General features: G+C 37.6%; 2 protein-coding genes across 10 annotated transcripts in view; one reads left to right on the forward strand and one right to left on the reverse strand.

Moving 5' to 3' along the window:
* The first annotated feature begins 752 nt into the window (after positions 1-752).
* On the forward strand, positions 753-12,342 carry zmynd11 (zinc finger, MYND-type containing 11). Of its 4 annotated transcripts, none has more exons than XM_060861558.1 (16): positions 753-905; positions 3,707-3,850; positions 3,947-4,106; positions 4,862-4,885; positions 6,053-6,214; positions 6,376-6,453; positions 6,573-6,665; positions 7,059-7,146; positions 7,229-7,284; positions 7,428-7,505; positions 7,581-7,699; positions 8,042-8,246; positions 8,703-8,771; positions 8,902-9,192; positions 9,458-9,643; positions 10,765-12,342. In XM_060861558.1, the coding sequence occupies exons 2-16, from the start codon at positions 3,735-3,737 to the stop codon at positions 10,885-10,887; spliced, it is 1,848 nt and encodes a 615-aa protein (XP_060717541.1). In that variant the 5' UTR covers positions 753-905; positions 3,707-3,734; the 3' UTR covers positions 10,888-12,342. The 4 variants fall into 4 exon arrangements, with proteins under 4 accessions (XP_060717541.1, XP_060717542.1, XP_060717543.1 ...); XM_060861559.1 differs by having other exon boundaries at positions 8,905-9,192; XM_060861560.1 differs by lacking the exon at positions 4,862-4,885.
* Positions 12,343-12,409: 67 nt separating this feature from the next.
* Positions 12,410-17,040, reverse strand: part of dip2ca (disco-interacting protein 2 homolog Ca) — a 48,115-nt gene continuing 43,484 nt past the window's right edge. For all 6 annotated transcript variants that reach the window (XM_060861556.1, XM_060861553.1, XM_060861554.1 and 3 more), the window contains 6 exons: positions 15,459-15,520; positions 15,324-15,381; positions 15,147-15,221; positions 14,893-15,067; positions 14,653-14,776; positions 12,410-14,406 (listed from right to left, as the gene is read on the reverse strand). In XM_060861556.1, coding sequence (XP_060717539.1) covers positions 14,154-14,406; positions 14,653-14,776; positions 14,893-15,067; positions 15,147-15,221; positions 15,324-15,381; positions 15,459-15,520 — 747 coding nt within the window. In that variant the 3' untranslated portion in view covers positions 12,410-14,153. The remainder of the gene's footprint in view (positions 14,407-14,652; positions 14,777-14,892; positions 15,068-15,146; positions 15,222-15,323; positions 15,382-15,458; positions 15,521-17,040) is intronic.

Genomic DNA, 17,040 nt, shown 5'->3' on the forward strand with positions numbered 1-17,040 from the left:
GGGTGTCATTGTATACTTCCAAAAACCTAACCCTAGGTCATTCCCAGAACTATGTTTTTTTCCCCTAACCCTAACCCTAATAAATTAAGCTGTACTGAATGCGTCTGCTATAAATGTATAGGTGTGTGTTTATATATAGAGGCACATTTATATATATATATATATATATATATATATATATACATATATATATATATATATATATATATATATGTATATATATATATATATATATATATATATATATATATGTATGGCACACACCCATCTACCTGCTATAGCACTGTCATTTACACCTTGTCTTTTTAATGTATTTTATTTTGATTTTCTTTGTTTATCTTTTTCTCTCTGTTTTTCTGTTTAACAGGACTACCATCTTGTGACTGATGGGGAAATTACACTTTTATTTCTAATTGACTGAAATGATTCTGCACTCATTAAATACAAAACCTACATTGGTGTGTGTGTGCGTGTGTGTGCGTGTGTGTGCGTGTGTGTGCGTGTGTGTGCGTGTGTGTGCGTGCGTGTGTTATAATTCTTTGCAGCATTTGGGTTTGAATTGATCTCAGTGTGCTACGTGCATAAAAAAATCCGCCTGCAGTTCCGCGTTCCACCGATAGGGGTATCTTCCCTCATATTAAATTCAGGCTGGATTACAAACCGCTTTCACTTGAACATGTAGTGCACTAAGTAGTGTAGCACAAGACGTTCTGTAACCGTCTATGTAGTGCAATCAGGGAGGAAGTTGTGGGTCATTTGGGATTCAGCTCCAGTTTTTCGGCTGACTGTCCGATGTGAATTGTGTTAATTCTGACATTTAACTCCGGAAACACAAATGTAAAAAACGCTAAAAGCCTCCACAGGGCGAACATTAAGCTCGGCGCTACTTTAGCTGTCAGACGGCGGTGAGTACAAACAAAAACTCAGTTAATTTCATGATTTTTTTTCTGCTTTGGGAACAAAATATTCAAGTGTGACTGTGGTTTTGTGTTGAAGCGGGTTATAAACAGCAACATGGCGCCGTGTAGCCTGTTAGCATCAACACGGAGCTTTTATCTGCTTTACAATCCAGCTGTGACCCTAAAACTCCTGTTCGTGTGTGTTTGTGAACAATAATCACATCCAAACAGAACATTTTAGGTGGATTTATCAAGTATTAATCATGACCTAATGTTTTATGCTGGATGTCGTTGTTAGGTTTCAGAGAAAAAAAACACAGCTTTATTACGTTGTTTTTCTTTCTGTTGTGTTTTTTTCTCTTTCATTTAGTGGATAAATAAATCATCACATTTCTGTGACAGTCGCCGGTAATTGTTTTAATCCTTAAATCTTTACATTCCAGCACATCAGGCGAGCCTTGAGTTTGTGTGGAAAGCTTTCAGTCTGGAGGTTTAACTGGAGAAAATCGTGTATTTACACCGTTACGTTTGTGTATATAGCGACCTTTTGGTCAGAAGGCGTGGCGGTATTTCGGTGTGCTTTTAAAACCGCTATAAAGAAATGTTGCAATATTTTTGATCGTTACCCTGTACCGATATCGGCGATGACGTCACAAAGTGTCTGTTTCCACATTTACTCAGTTTACTCTAATAGACTATATCAGTTTTAAAGAATACAAGTACCAGGCGAAAATCTAAGAAAAATGTATATAAAGCTGCAGCTTTTTTGTTTGTAATGGATCTGAATTATCAAGCTGGATACGAACAGGTTTATTGGTACCTTAGCAATGTTCCTGACTCCCTTCTGCTTTCTGAACCTGCTTGATCCATACTGACACTCTACTTCTTGTTGGGGTTTCATCACCTGAAAGCTACTTGCTACTGCTGAGAATGGCCCACATGGACATCCTGGAGATACATGAGATGGTACCACATCATGAAGATGGCTGGGGACGTTCTTGCTTGGACAGCCTTAGAACTGCAATTTATGAGAACAGTTTACATGCAAGACTCCATTATTAAACAGTTACTAACTTCTGTTTGTACATAGACTTTAAATTCAAACTGTAATGAAATTAGTAATGACTTGTTGCTCCTACTCAAGTTTTAGTTTAATTACAACTATGTGATTATACACTTACAGAAAACAAAATATTTTATAATCACACTATCTCAGATGAGGATGCTTCCCTTTTGAGTATGGTCTCTGGCTCATGGGGGTAAATTTATAAATGTAAAAATTTATACATGTCTATACATCTGCTTTGTGTCTGTTGTTAAATTTGCTTTCCAAATAAAATTGAATGGAACAATTTGTATTAGAATTTCCATAAGACATTCATGAAAACGATATAATTTGGGAAAAACATTCGTATCCTACACGTGTTCCTGTGTGTCACATGACAAGAAAAGCTAATGCATATTTCAGTGGATTGGCTTCAAGTGCTCTAAATCACGATGACTTCCTGCCCTTGTATAAACAGATTACACCGTCACGGTCAGGTAGCTTCTGTGTTTCATTTACCAAAATTAAAGAATATTTTAAAAACTATTGTCAGTTGTGTCATATTAAAGGCGTTGACTAAACACCTATCAAATATGAAAAGAAATAATGCAAGCAAGAATAAATGCACACATTAAGACCCATAATTCATGAATGTTGCTGCATAAAAGGAGAACAGCTTTAACGGCTCAAAGTTGGTTCTGTTTACACTGACATTTGTTTAACGCTGTTCAAAACTTTGAGGCAATACTAAGTGAACAAGAAGTGACTAATGTCTTACTGTGTTATAAAGATGTTGGTGTGTTAATCGGATTCGTTTCTAACATTGGGGAGTGAGTGGGCAATTTGTGGCTGAGACTAAAAAATCTAAACTAAACAGCAGTTTCTCTGATAAAACATTCACTTCTGATTTTGAGAAGTCATTTTTTTTGCTGTTTGCTTGTTATCTTAGATCTGAGCTTTGCCTTGTGTGGGCTTTACCAAATGCAAATCAGCTGTGTTGTGCACACACACAGTAATTTACAAGTAATTGACATTCATCATGTTGTGAAAATGAATCTGCATTTCTGAAACCTGTGAGTCCAGCAGAAAATTTTTCACTTTGGCTTATCCAAACATTTACGCCATCTTTACAAAAACATTGCTAAAGATGCCAGTTGATTATTTTTTGTTTATCAGCTATTGATTATGGATTAATGGGCCTCTATTAATAAGTGTCTCTTTATTAAAAGAACCACAATAAAGATTGTTCTATTCAGTAAAAACTTAGATGTTGTTGTTAGTCTTTTAAATGACTTGTCTAATGATTTGTGTTTTAAATTACTGTTTATTTTATTCTCTCTTGAATCCGCAGTAAAAAAAAAACTGCAATATTAAGTCAGTACAAAACTTAAAAAAAGCTGTGCTGTGACAGAGACAGACAGTAAACAGTGTAGCATGCTAGCGACTGTAGAAATAAATGAATGTACTTTGATGAAATGAATCAACTGGTGTAGCCCCTAATGTACTGATATAATTTAGAAAAAATAGGCTCACAAACAAACAGTCCAAAAAAAGAGTACAATATAATTTGGTTATATTAAGAAACTAATTGAAAGCAATTAATAGCATTATCACGTTATTATCATGACTATACTTATTGACACAATCAAAGCAACACTTTTGTTTGTTCTGATTCTGTGACTTGGAATAATTAATATGTATTGAACAGATTAAACGTAAAAACACTATTTTTTCTGTATCTAACTCTTGAGTTCTGCATTAGTGTGTGCTGCAGGTGTGAGAGAGCAGCCATGTCTCGGGTGGTAAAAAAGCGGCAGGCCGACCCCAAAGTGGTGCAATACGTGTGGTCAGCCATCAAAGTGATCCGCAGTCAGAAACAGATTGCTAACATGGATCGAATCTCAAAGTAATTCTTCTTTCTCCTTTTCCTTCACCTCACTTTACTATTTCTAGGTATTTCTAGTATGAGTACTGAAGGGCTGACCTGTCTGTTGTGCTGCAGGTATTTGAGCCGTGTGTACGGGATGCACCCCAAAGAGACATCCAGGCAGCTGGTCTTAGCGGTGAAGGACGGCCTCGTGGTGGAGACGCTCACTGTGGGCTGTAAGGGCTCTAAAGCTGGAGTGGAGCAGGAAGGCTACTGGCTGCCTGGAGACGAGATGGTAAGAAAGACTCATCTGTACTGTATAATGTAGAACATCTATACTGTACTATAGCAGACTTACTGCACAATACTGTAGAACAGCTACACTGTGCTGTACTATAGCACATCTTTATTGTTCTATATCACGGCAAATCACTCAAAATAAAATACATCTTTACTGTACTGTAGCAAATTTATAATGTAATATATTATAGTGATGGTATACTAAAGCACACCTATACATTTTTACTGTACTGTAGAATATTTATACTGTAGAACATCTGCATTGTATCATCTACGTCACAACTTTAAACCCATGATCACTTCTAGGTGTTGTGTTTACAACACTGATGTTCGACAGCTGTTTTGTTAGTTTACTGTCTGTTTTCGGTATTGTCTTTTTATTTAGAGATGTGATAGAACGGTTTATATTTACATGCTATACTTTATCTCTACAATCTCTGTGTTGAAAGACAGTAAAGTACTTTAATGGGTGAGATTCTAATCCTGCGTGAGAGACTGACTGAGACAGTGACAGATTCTGACAGAATCTGAACATGAATATAAAAATAAAACAGCATCGGTTTATCTTTAATAGTTTTAATGTGTGTATTTTACACCCTTAGTCATTATCAGGTCTTTGTGTGTGTGTGTGTGAGAGAGAGAGAGAGAGAGAGAGAGAGAGAGAGCTTTTAACACTTGAGACCCAGAGTTTATAGCCATCCAGTCATTTAGGATTTTAAACAATGTTTTCTGGATCACTTGCAATCGCAGGAGCAGATGTCTGAGGGAAATAAGGTAGGCCGTTATTAATTACTGTGATTTCTACTTTACTAACATTATCTTTCCTGTAGTTGATAGTTGATGTGTAGCCTGAACACGGGACCGCCTTCCAACTCAATATAGCTATTCACATCAAATCAGTGTACATAATAATACATAGATATTTTTACGTGTGTTTTATTTTGCTCACTGATCTGCATTGTTCAGCTTCAGTGAAGAATTGAGAAGAAAATAAAATCCTCTATTTGATTATTTTACTGTTCTGTTGAGTGTGAAAGCAGTCCCGAGTTGGTCATCAGTGTGAGTGGGTTTGTCAGTGAATGTTCAGTACACTCTCTCATTTTCTCTCTCTGTCTTATAAACGTTCTTTCACAGAGTTCCATACACACTTCTGTTTTAAAACAAAGTCTCTCTCTACTTGATGAAATGGGTTAAAATGTACAAATCCTCAAGCAATACCAACCACCTCTGGTCGATTTTCTTTTCATCATAAACCTCTAGTTTTAAGCATATGTAGTTTTTTCCCCTGCAGGCAACAAGAACCTCAGCAGATTCCCTTTAGTCTGAAACATAGATGGTTAATTTCTTTAAATTAGGGTTCATTTAAATGGTCATTCCTCTGAACACATGCAGGATTTATTATAGTTTTATTTTTCTGAGGAATTTCTTGTTAAAGAATTTAATTGTAGAAAAAAGTGTGCATACAATCACATGTAGACTATCACAAAAGCTGATTTTATGGATTTTTTGTTTTAGGGTTAGGGTGAGTTTTATGCAGGTGTTGAATTTGCATCGGGTTTAGAGTTCATTACCTACACGTACATTCTCTGGCCCCGTGTGTGAATTGTCCTGATGCGGGATGTGTTGTATAGACTACTGAAATAATTGAGTTGTGAGGTTAATTTTCTGTAAATCTGAACAGATTAGGGGAGTTGTGTGTGTTTGTGTGTATATATGTGCATGTGGGTGGGCTGTGGTTGATAAACTGGCAGCTCAATGTTTATGCATTGTGGGACATTAAAGTGATGCAGCGTCATTTCCTCCAGCTCACATATCAGTGTTCGGTAAGTTCCCCAACTTAAGCCTCCAGTTCACACCAGGCCAGAGGCTGTGCTCCTGAAGCCATCACTGTGCTGTGTGTGTGTGTGTATGTGTGTGTGTGTACATGCGCGCGTGTTGCAGGACTGGGAGAAAGAGAGTCATGACTGGTATTGTTTCGAGTGTCATCTCCCTGGAGATGTGCTGGAGTGCGACATCTGCTTTCGTGTCTATCACCTCCGCTGTCTCACTGACGAGTTTCGGCCCAGAGACACTACATCTCACTGGCAATGTGCTGTTTGCCGGGTACACACACACACACACACACACACACACAGTAGATATCCACAGTAGGGGGTTTTCAGAATCTGTGAGCATTTTGATATTTCCAAAACTTTTTTTTTGGTGAATCTCTTGCCACAATGTTTTTTTTTTGTTTTTTGTTTTTATATTGGTGATTCTCACAGGGCAGTAAAAGGAGGAACTTTACTAAACAAGAAATGATCATATATCTGAGGTTCATCCTTGCACGTATGAAAGAAAGGGTATGAGTTTATAATTCTTTTTATCTCTAAATAATTCCTCCTCCTTTTCTCTAACATACGTGATTACATCATTACTCCAATGTGTAAGTCATACTTACTGCTGACTTTCTGTTGATCAGGCCATCGACTTGCACAAAAGAGGCAAAGAGACAAAGCAGGCCGTGTACCGGAGGCTGATCCACACAGCGTTGGATGTGGATAACATTCAGGAGGTGAGTCACAAAGTGGTGCTCAGATTTAGAGTAGTTAATGGTTTTAATGTACATGTTGATGGTTGTTATTAAGAATGAAATTATGGTATATTTAAGAGAGAGAAAAGGCTCAGAACTTTCCTTAGCCTTTTGATCATGTTCTTTTTTTGTAGTTATTTGTAAATATTACAGGTTTTCTTTTTTGTGGGAATGGAAGAGTGCATATAAATAAACATAATCCCAGTAAAATGAAAAAAAAAAATTAATCAGAGACTGCAATTATTAACATCCTGCTGTGAACTATTTTTATTATTCCTAATCTAGTCTGTGCAGAATATAATTACAGCTCTCCAAAAACTATAGAAATTTGACATGATATTTAGATGTGCCTTATGTGGCTTTTTTCGTCTGCAGAACATTTCTGAGGGCAAGTACAAAAACTTTGAGGAGTTTAAAGCAGACGCTCAGCTGATTGTCCACAACACAGCGATTCTGCATGGAGGTCAGACTGAAGAAGTTGTGTGGCTACAAGACTTTATTACGAAGTATGTGCTGATTTCTGACTTGTTGTGTTTTCCCTACAGCACGTAGTGATCAGACTGAAATCGCCAGACTTCTTTACAACGACACATGCCATGAGGTGTGATCTTACACTACTCAATATCTTTTTGTCATGTTTTTTGGTCTCATTGAAATGTCACAGTTATAATAAAATGCTTGTGTAAATACTGTAACGTCTTTGAGTGGGAAGACTTTCATATCTGTATTTTTTTTTTTCTTCAGTTAAATGAGTTGATGCTGTGCAGAAACTGTTTCCATCTATCTAACGCTCGGCCTGATAACTGGTTCTGTTATCCCTGTGTAAGTTCTACTTAGTTATTGAACATCGCATACTGTCCATACTGTCACATATTCCTGACATGTGTGTTTGTTCAGGTTCCCAGTCATGAGCTTGTGTGGGCTAGAATGAAGGGTTTTGGTTACTGGCCTGCTAAAGTGATGCAGCGAGAAGGGAACCAGGTTGATGTTCGCTTCTTTGGTCATCAGCACCAGAGGTGAGAACTAAACAATGTGTGCACTAAACTGAAGACTGAAGATAGCAGAACAGATCAGCCAAATAACTGTTTTGTAGCATGATGTAAAATTTCTTGAAAGACACTGAGTCAGAGCAGATGGGATGTAAACCTTCACTTATGTGACGTGAAAAACACAGACATTGTGCAGTTACTGATTAAATTAGTTATTGATCACTCTGTTCAGTGGTAACACTGTGGGATTTACTGTCCAACAATATAAATTCACAACACCGGTAGAAAAGAGGAAGCTGAGAGAAAGAACAGAAAAGTGAATGCTGAATTTGGACTAAAACATCGTTGGTAATTGTTGGTTCCCCTCAGAGCCTGGATCCCTTCAGACAACATCCAGGAGATTTCAGTGAATGTACAGCAGCTTCAGGTGAAGCGCAGTAGTGGTTGGAAGAAGGCATGTGAGGAACTCGAGCTGCACCAGCGCTTCCTCCGTGAGGGACGAACATGGAAGGGCCACACAGATGAGCGGCAAGATGAGGCGGAGTCCAGCATCTCCTCCACCAGCAACGAGCAGGTTAGTGCAGGACATTGAACAATGCCGCAACAAGGAACTAAAAAAGATGAAAGGTGATAATCTTGTAAATATTTTTGCCTTCACTAAAGTCATCTAAAATAAAATTCTGAAAACTGTAAAGCTTGGTTTCTTTGTGGAACAACATGCTTTATTGAAAACATTCCTGTCATATCACATTTAGAATGTTAATGACTGAGAAACACAACATACTGCAACTTGACATATTAATTTAAAAACAAAAATGTATTAAACATTTTAAAACGTCACTGCTGAAGAAGATTTGTCCAGATCTGATTTGTGTGTGTCTTTTGAAAGAGAAGCTACCCGGTGATTAAACACAAAGTGTGTGTTTCCACTTGTTGAAATGTGAATTGACACACACACACATGTACACTCATGTACACTGTCCAGCATTTTCCTCTCAGCCACTGATATTTTTTATCCATTGTGTGTCAGTCAAAGAGCAGTCAGGAGCCGAAAAGTAAAAAGAGCCGCCGTTCACAACCACAAGAATCCAAAGAGGAGGTTTGTTACCATTCAGTATCTCTCTCTCTCTCTCTCTCTCTCTCTCTCGGAGTGTGTGTGTGTGTGTGTGTGTGTGAGAGCGAGAGGGACGGAGAACATAACTCCCCTTATCAATGGTCTTGTGTTTCAGCAGGAGCCTGAGCCTGAGGTGGAAGCAGTGAGTTCGAGTCAGGAGATTCCCACTGCAACTCCTCACCAGCCTGAGCGCACGTCTGTCTCGACGCAAACCAAAAAGTCTCCTTCATCATCATCCTCTCCCGCTCCCCGCATGTTGCACCGCGCCACACAGACGCTTAATGAGGGCAGCTGTCAAAACATGTGCCATGACAAGTACACTAAAATCTTTAGTGATGTCAAGGAGATGATGAAGGCTGAAAACAAGCGTGAGACCGAGCGAGTGCTGAAGGAGGCACTGGACAAGGTGAGGTTCAGCACTTGATGGGATATATTAAACCAATTCACAGAATTATTGCGTTGTATTATTCTGTTATTTTTATTTAGTGAGTCTGAGTTTTTCTATATATCTCTGTGGTTGTAATGCTGTTAGTGAAAAGACAAATTTTTCAAGTAATTCACATTAGACTGTGAGGGTTTGAATGTAGTCAGTTACTGATGATGTCGCTGTGCACGTCTTGTAGTTCTGATGGTGGTTCTGCAGTCTGTATGGATTCTGTGTCTGTGTGCAGTTGAGGGTGGAGATGGAGGAGGAAAAAAGGCAGGCAGTGAGTAAAGCATTGACGAACACACAGACAGAGATGGAGCGCAAATGTAAGCAGGTGAAGGAGAAGTGTAAAGAGGAGCTGATGGAGGAGATGAAGAAGCTGGTAAACCAACATAAGCAGGTCATCTCTCAGACCAAGAAAAAGCAGTGGGTTAGTCAAACTGCAAACTTCATCACTTTACACTTTTTTATGTTACACTTTTTTACACTTTATTAGCTGAATATTTTTCACCTTAAACACTGGTGATGATACAACATGGAACAATAAGGTGACATTTCTGTCATTTCAGTTTTCAGTGTCACACTTATTTATAAAGGTGCATGCAAATGGATTTATTTGTACTTTTATGCAAGAGATTTTATTCATTAAAAACCCTGTAATTCTGGAAATTATGTTTGTTTGCTACTCACACTCCTGACCAAGTGAACATTTATACTAAAGAATAACTAACGAAAACTTCAAATCACATCGAGTTACTGCACAGATTACACTTTAATGTTTAAATAGCTAGATTTAATTAAACATATATTTATGTATGTGTATATAGTATAGTAGCTGACTTTTATAGGCACTGACTGAAGTTAATGTTATAAACTGAAGTGGTTATAAAAAGTCCTGACAGCGCTGTTAAAATCACCAAACCCAAAATCAATCCTGTCAAGATCTCCTCATTATCACCTTTAATATGATTAAAAAAACAACAAAACATAAGTGAAAAACAAATGTTTTTGGAGGGAAAACAAAAAAACTTGTCATAAATGAACTGGAATAAACTGGTTGCATAAATATACACACCCCTTAATCGCCTGACCAGAATGAGATGAGACAAAATGCACAAGAAAAAGCAGCTAACAGTCCTGAGAGTCGTCATCAGGGAAGAAACCCAACATATGATGATATATGGGTTCCAGACTGCAAAGGATTTGCTGCTAAGCATTAAAAATAACAGTTGATGGTTTTTATTTTGTTCAATTACTTTTGGTTCTTTTAAAAGTGCAGAAACAAAACATGCTGTAATTTATACACAGTTCACCTGGATGGAAATACCATCAAATTAAAGCTTCACAATCTCCTGTTTTTATATCATATATACAATCTTCTTTATACTGTGGTACCCAAATAAATTAACAGTCAGTGTCTAAATATTTATGGATCTGTTTGTGTATAACTTTCAAAGTAACTTGAACAAAGTCTAATGGAGTTTGTGAGCATCACTGCAGTTATTACATTTTGTGTGTGTGTGTGTGTGTGTGTGTGTGTGTGTGTGCCAGTGTTATAACTGTGAGGAAGAGGCGATGTACCACTGCTGCTGGAACACATCGTATTGCTCCATCAAGTGTCAGCAGGAACACTGGCACGCGGATCACAAACGAACCTGTCGCAGGAAGAGATGAGCTGCAGCCAATCACAACGCCCCCTTTTAGCTCCACTCATCTACATGCCACGTTGTTGGAAGATTTCCGGTCAACCCAAGTTTTAAACACTTGACTATTTTCTCAGTGAACCTGAGGCGTAAGATGGCGAGAAACATTTTTACCTTTTTATTTTATTATATTTTATGTAAATCCTTTATTTGCTGTAAAATGAAAAGAGCCTTGCTTGCCTACAAACTAACTTAAATGTGAAGTAATAACCTTTTTAAATGCGTGATTCTGAATCACTTGCTGTGTAGATATTTGACTTTTCTATATGCGGACGGTGTTTTGCCTCCTGTGTTGATGGGCATCAGTGTTTACTGAGTTTATTTTTAGGGATTTTGTTGGTTGTGATGCATCACGTTTTGGGAACAGGGTTGAAGATGGCAGGTTATGTCTGTCGGGAAAAAATACAATCTTCCATTTATGAATATGCACATTTTATGTTACACATTAATATAGAAAAATTAACTTCTAATGAGACCAGATTATATATATGTGCTAATTTTGGGCTCATGCTTCATAAATAAAATGTTCATTTGAACCTTTGTGAAATGTTAGTGTGAGAAACACATCCTGATCTTCACATTTCTGTGTTTCACACTTCACTGCATCCTGATGTTACCTACATTAGTTACAGATGGAAAGGAATTTCGAATTTCCACATTTCAGCATGAGTTTCATTTGCAAAGGTTCAGAAGTGAGCTGAACCAAATCAGCATAAATTCTACATTTAACATGGTATTGAATCAAAACTGTTAACATCCACTTTATTTCTGTAAGAGAAAATAATAGTCAGCTTATTCAAGTGCTGAGGTTGAGAGGCTGATGTAGAATCAGCTGAATGATGGAAATCTGAGATCAATTATTCATCTTTAGTTTATAACTCATGTGTTTAATGCATTTGAGACTTTTCTGCTCTTCCTCTCTGTTCTTCACTGTTGCACTACGTGTAAATAAACATCTGCCGCTAAACGTGACTGTTTTAAGATTTGCACGTCAGCAGCATTATGTACATTTCATGAATGCATTAACTGTATTTGATTTAGTCAAAAATTTAACAAAGAATTATTTGTAATTCTGGGAAAATATCTCATTCCAGTGCGCATGAAATCTTGCTTGTGTTACTCTCTGCTTCTCGTTTTTCTCTTCACTGCTGAATTTCTGCAGTGAATTTGACATTTTTTCTCTTTTTTGGTTTTAAATAAATCTTGACTTCATTTTGTAATTGCAGATTTTTTTTGTATTGTGGGCGACATAATGATTACTGAAAGTACGACCGAGTCCGAGCCTGGTGTTTCCTTTCAGTTGTGCGTTTGGAGTCATGTGGTGTAAAAGTCTTGCCCCTTCCTGTGTGTGTGTCTGTATTAAGACATTACACTCTGTAACAGTAACTCTGTATAATAAACAATAAACATATCAAACACCTTTAAATGTGCATCTCTATATCTCGCTAGCTTATGTGTGTATTTACATTTGTGATCAAACTGAACAAACACACTTGTACCAATTAAAGCACTTTATTGCACCATAATCTTGTGAAGGTCAGCCAAAGCAGGCGTCTATAAAAGTGTCATTTAATACTTTTAATTATGTGTACAAAACAATTTTAACACATCTGCACCATACAAAAATGTTTTTTGTCTTTTTTTAAATGTTTTTTTTGGTAACCAACAATATGTACACACACATGCAGACTTACTCCATGTAAATCTAGATTTCAGCAAAGGGGGACGTGACTGTAACAGCTTGAACGTTAATGTGCACATTTACAATTTTCACTTTCTGAAATTTTTATTGGATTGACAACACAAAGGTACAAACCTTAAGACTTTATTCCTTCTTTAGCAAAAAAAAAGATTCTATTGTCACTCAGTTGATGAAGAATGTAAACTTGTTCCCCACAAAGTAAAAACTTTAATTATGCTTATTAAAAATAAAGGAGCAATAATGTACTGATTAGAGGCAAACAGATACGTATGTGTTTTTATCAGCTGCTGTGAAATGAAATTTTACTCATTTAAGCTGTAAATGTTCAACACCAACACCACTGTTTAGCTCATGTTCATTGCTCATGTTTCAGTTGTTAATGATTGTTTCTTGCTCCTTGTCCAAGTAGATTAATGAATCTGACACTCAGAAAGCAGTCAGAAAGTAAATCCTCTGGGTTTAGTGTGTGTTTAATGTTTTAGTGTCTTAATGTGAATTGCTGATGAAGGTGAAAACTAGACACTGCCAATCTGTACAAATCTGTCAATAAATAAATAAATGAATGAAGATAATCTCCTTATGTTTAATTAAATTAAAGATAAATCTTTGACTTAAACACAAACAAGTCATTAAAATTCTGAAGCAACACAAGTTTCTACAGTGGTTTTTGCTCTGTGTGCGTGAGTGTGTGAGCGTGTGTGTGTGTGTGTGCATGTATGAGCGTGTGTGTATACAACAGATTCCATGCAAATGGGAAAGACTGCATCAGAAAGGTTTCATTGGTGATTTCTAGATTGTATTTTAATATATATTTTAGATTTATTTATAGATCTATTTATATATTTTTATATTTATATTTGTACATATGCTTGATGTTTCTCAAGATTTATACAATGCTTTGTTTTATATTAGCAATGTGATTTAATGAGGAAAACATTTTCAAATGTCTTCACGCTTCTAAAAAGAACAAAATAAATAAGAACTATTTTCTGTACATAATTACACAGCAGACGTTCTGTTGAAGATTATTACAATGATATTAAACACGACTGAATCTCAGCAGATTTTTTTTTTGCATCCTGCTGTGGGACATTTACAAAGATTAAAAAAAACTAAAAATGTTGGAGGAAAAATGCACATCAATTGTACATAAACTGATTTTGTACCTCTTCTTACACAAAATGACAGTGTATGTGTTTGAGTGTGTGTGTGTGTGTGTTTGAGTGTGTGTGTCAACATAAAATCCAGTCACAGAAATGTAAAAATGTCTCTTTACTTGTTTTGGCCTCACGTGAAGAAAACGAAGTGTGACACTTTAGTGAAAAGCAAATTTCCAGGCAAGCAAAAAGCTGCAGTGAAACACAACCCGCAAACTTTCATCCACTCCGACCCCATTCTTTGTTCTCCGTCTTTCCTCTGGGTCCATCAGTGGTCCCGTGTCCCTCACTGATCCTCATTGTCAGCATGATGCTTTTGTTGGTGCTGAGGCTCTGCCCACTTGTGAGCAGCCACACAGCTATAACACACAAACGTAGCTACATGTTGTAAGCCACATAAATGGGATCAAGCTGATCGGCCAGAAAGCCATCACGCAGGTGCATCCGCTGTTTCTCGCCGCGGGAGTTGATGGGAATGACACCAATGTCCACTACCACGACCACGCCCACTATCAGGTAATGTTCCTCCAACACAGCGTTTGTCACTAACGGCACCAAATCCAGTGCTTCCTGCTCCGAGCCCTCCAACTCTACTACCACCACCAACAGGTTAGTCCATGGGAATACAGCACTGCAACACACACACGTAACAGGAATATGACTGACACATGAAACATAATCAGTGTATCTCTGAATATTTTGGGTTTCATAAACAGCAGCCTTTTTTATTTTACCATCAGCCATGGATCTGGATGTTTTTCTGAGATAAGAGGAACCTCTGTGTGTGTGTGTGTGTGTGTGTTCGCTGGTATCTGATACAACGCAGTGATTTAAAGTGTGTTTGCAATCAGACAGTGTGGTTCATTCCGGAACATACCATTCCATGATGCTTTTGTGTGCACGGATGACTGAGGTCTCAATGTCGATGGGGTGATACCTCATTCCTCTGAGTTCCATTGCCTCATCCAGAGCGCCAACCACATACAGAGCATCGTGTCTCTCTGTAAACATAACACAACGCCTTTACAAATACACACATTACAACTATACAAAGTGTACAAATACACTCTACTACATAAACTATACATTTACACAATGTGTGTGTGTGTAAGGTGACCTCCACTAGCATCAGTGAGCTCAGTGCGTCTCAGGAACCCCAGGTATCCAGTTCTGGCCCACACGGTCTGCGTGTCTCCGAAGCTCAGGCGTGAGTTGAAGTGGTCAGACTGCAGCGTCTCGTCGCCATACACCGTGAAGTAACCGCTCCCATTGTGACTGCTGTGTACCCATATCTGCACCCGAGAGGAACCATGAGAAACCATGCTAATATTATAGACATTATGAAAAATGTGAATTAAAGCAACTACACACCTCTCCAAGATGGGAATCTCCTAAAGGACCCTTGGTTTCAGGATTAGCAATTATGATGCGTACCCCAGGTAAAATCTGCAGAATTAAAGTGTAATATGTATTTCAGTAGTGTTGTGTCTGCTGTGAGATAAACACCGCACCAGTGTGTAACATCTATAACATGTGTAAGTGTTTTACCTTCCCAGATTCCATGAGTGGCAGACTGTGAGGAGAACCTCGCTCAACCAAGCGCACTCTGAGATAAAACATTATTCCGATGTTAATATTTACACACAAACACACTCTCACTCCCTCCCTCTTTAACACACACACCTGTCATGTCTGAGTGCTCTCATGTCCACATACACAGTTGTTGGGTCTGGTCCAGAAGTGCCCTAAAACACACACAAACACACACACACTCAGTCACATGTCTTTAAATGTGTCTGAAGTAAGTTAGTGAAAAAGAATTCAAAAAAATATGGAAAGAAAACAAATACAACTTCAAATTCAAACAGGAAAACCATCATCAACAAACAGCACTAAAAGATGGAACATTTACGAGCCAGATGTGGAATAATAAACTCTGTGTGTATAATAGAAGTGCATTGAAAGGATGGCAATAAAAATTACTATTATTTTACAGCTGTTGATGACAGATGAAATGGACAGACTCAGTGCACTGAACACACACATACAGATTCTGTCCACTCAGCAAGCAACAATACATAAGATGCAGCATTCATACATACACCATACAAAATGATATATAAATAGCAGCATATTTTCCTTATATAAAGGCTGTCAATAATAGCAGTCACTGAACTTCATTTTGCAAGCAGTTCAAGGCTATTATGCAGCACTACCACTAGCTATCCTCTAACCAGTCTATGGACATGTCCAGGGCTGTCATATATAAAGGCCTTAACGCTACTCTTGTATCTGAGCTCCCACATGTTATTCAGGAGCAGTTGGTACATGATAATCATAGTCATGAAATCCTTGAGGCTATAGTCAAAAGATACCTGTTTGAATTCTTCATTAACAACATCTGGTATGTTAGCAAAGAGATTTGCATAAGCTGAATTATAGTTACAGAGGTGAAGAGAAGGTACACAAGAGAAGGTAAATGGATTAATATAAATTTTGTTATGAGGTTCATTATTCTGCGCTACATTTCTCTGTAAGTGTAACAGTGAGCTATTGAGAACATGGGACAGAGAATCAGGATCAAATTAAGTTTTATTTGTTTTTGTTTTTTTTATTGGAAAAAAAATACAAACCGAATCATCTTGGAAAAGAACAAAAGGTAACAAAATTTTATTTTCTTTATGCATTACAAAAATCAACAAAATAGTTATCTTCCTTCTGTGATTATTGAGCATCAACACACATGCATACAACATACTTACTCTACTAATACAAGCACAAACCACCTAAACATGTTAATACATGTAACGTGTCTATATTCCAACATACAGAATATTACTAACACATAACTCCCATTCACCACCTAACCCAATACTGTTTAGGGAAAACTATTAAGAACAGTTACTGGTGAGATGGCATTTAGCTCTCACTCAAATTGAGTCAGCATTACTTTCCTCCAGGTCTCTAGGATCAGATTGAATTTAACACAAAATGTCCTCGTGGCTTCCCCAGTTTTTACAGTCCAGTATTGATGCTGTATAATTCTGGTAAAGTCTGTCAGGCACCAACAGATACCAGTGAATAAATATGACTACGGGGTTATGGCTGCTCTAACACTGGGGAGTGTGTACAAGGCTTTATGAGACTCTCACAATGCCAGAACCAGCCTGTTTCCACTCTAGAACACCTCAGTTTGGACACATAGATCATTGAGATCCAGCCTGCTGGACCAGACCCCAGAAGACTAGGTTTCAAGGTCCCCACT

This window comes from Tachysurus vachellii, chromosome 25 (assembly GCF_030014155.1).
Source record: "Tachysurus vachellii isolate PV-2020 chromosome 25, HZAU_Pvac_v1, whole genome shotgun sequence".
Classification (NCBI taxonomy): Eukaryota; Metazoa; Chordata; class Actinopteri; order Siluriformes; family Bagridae; genus Tachysurus; species Tachysurus vachellii.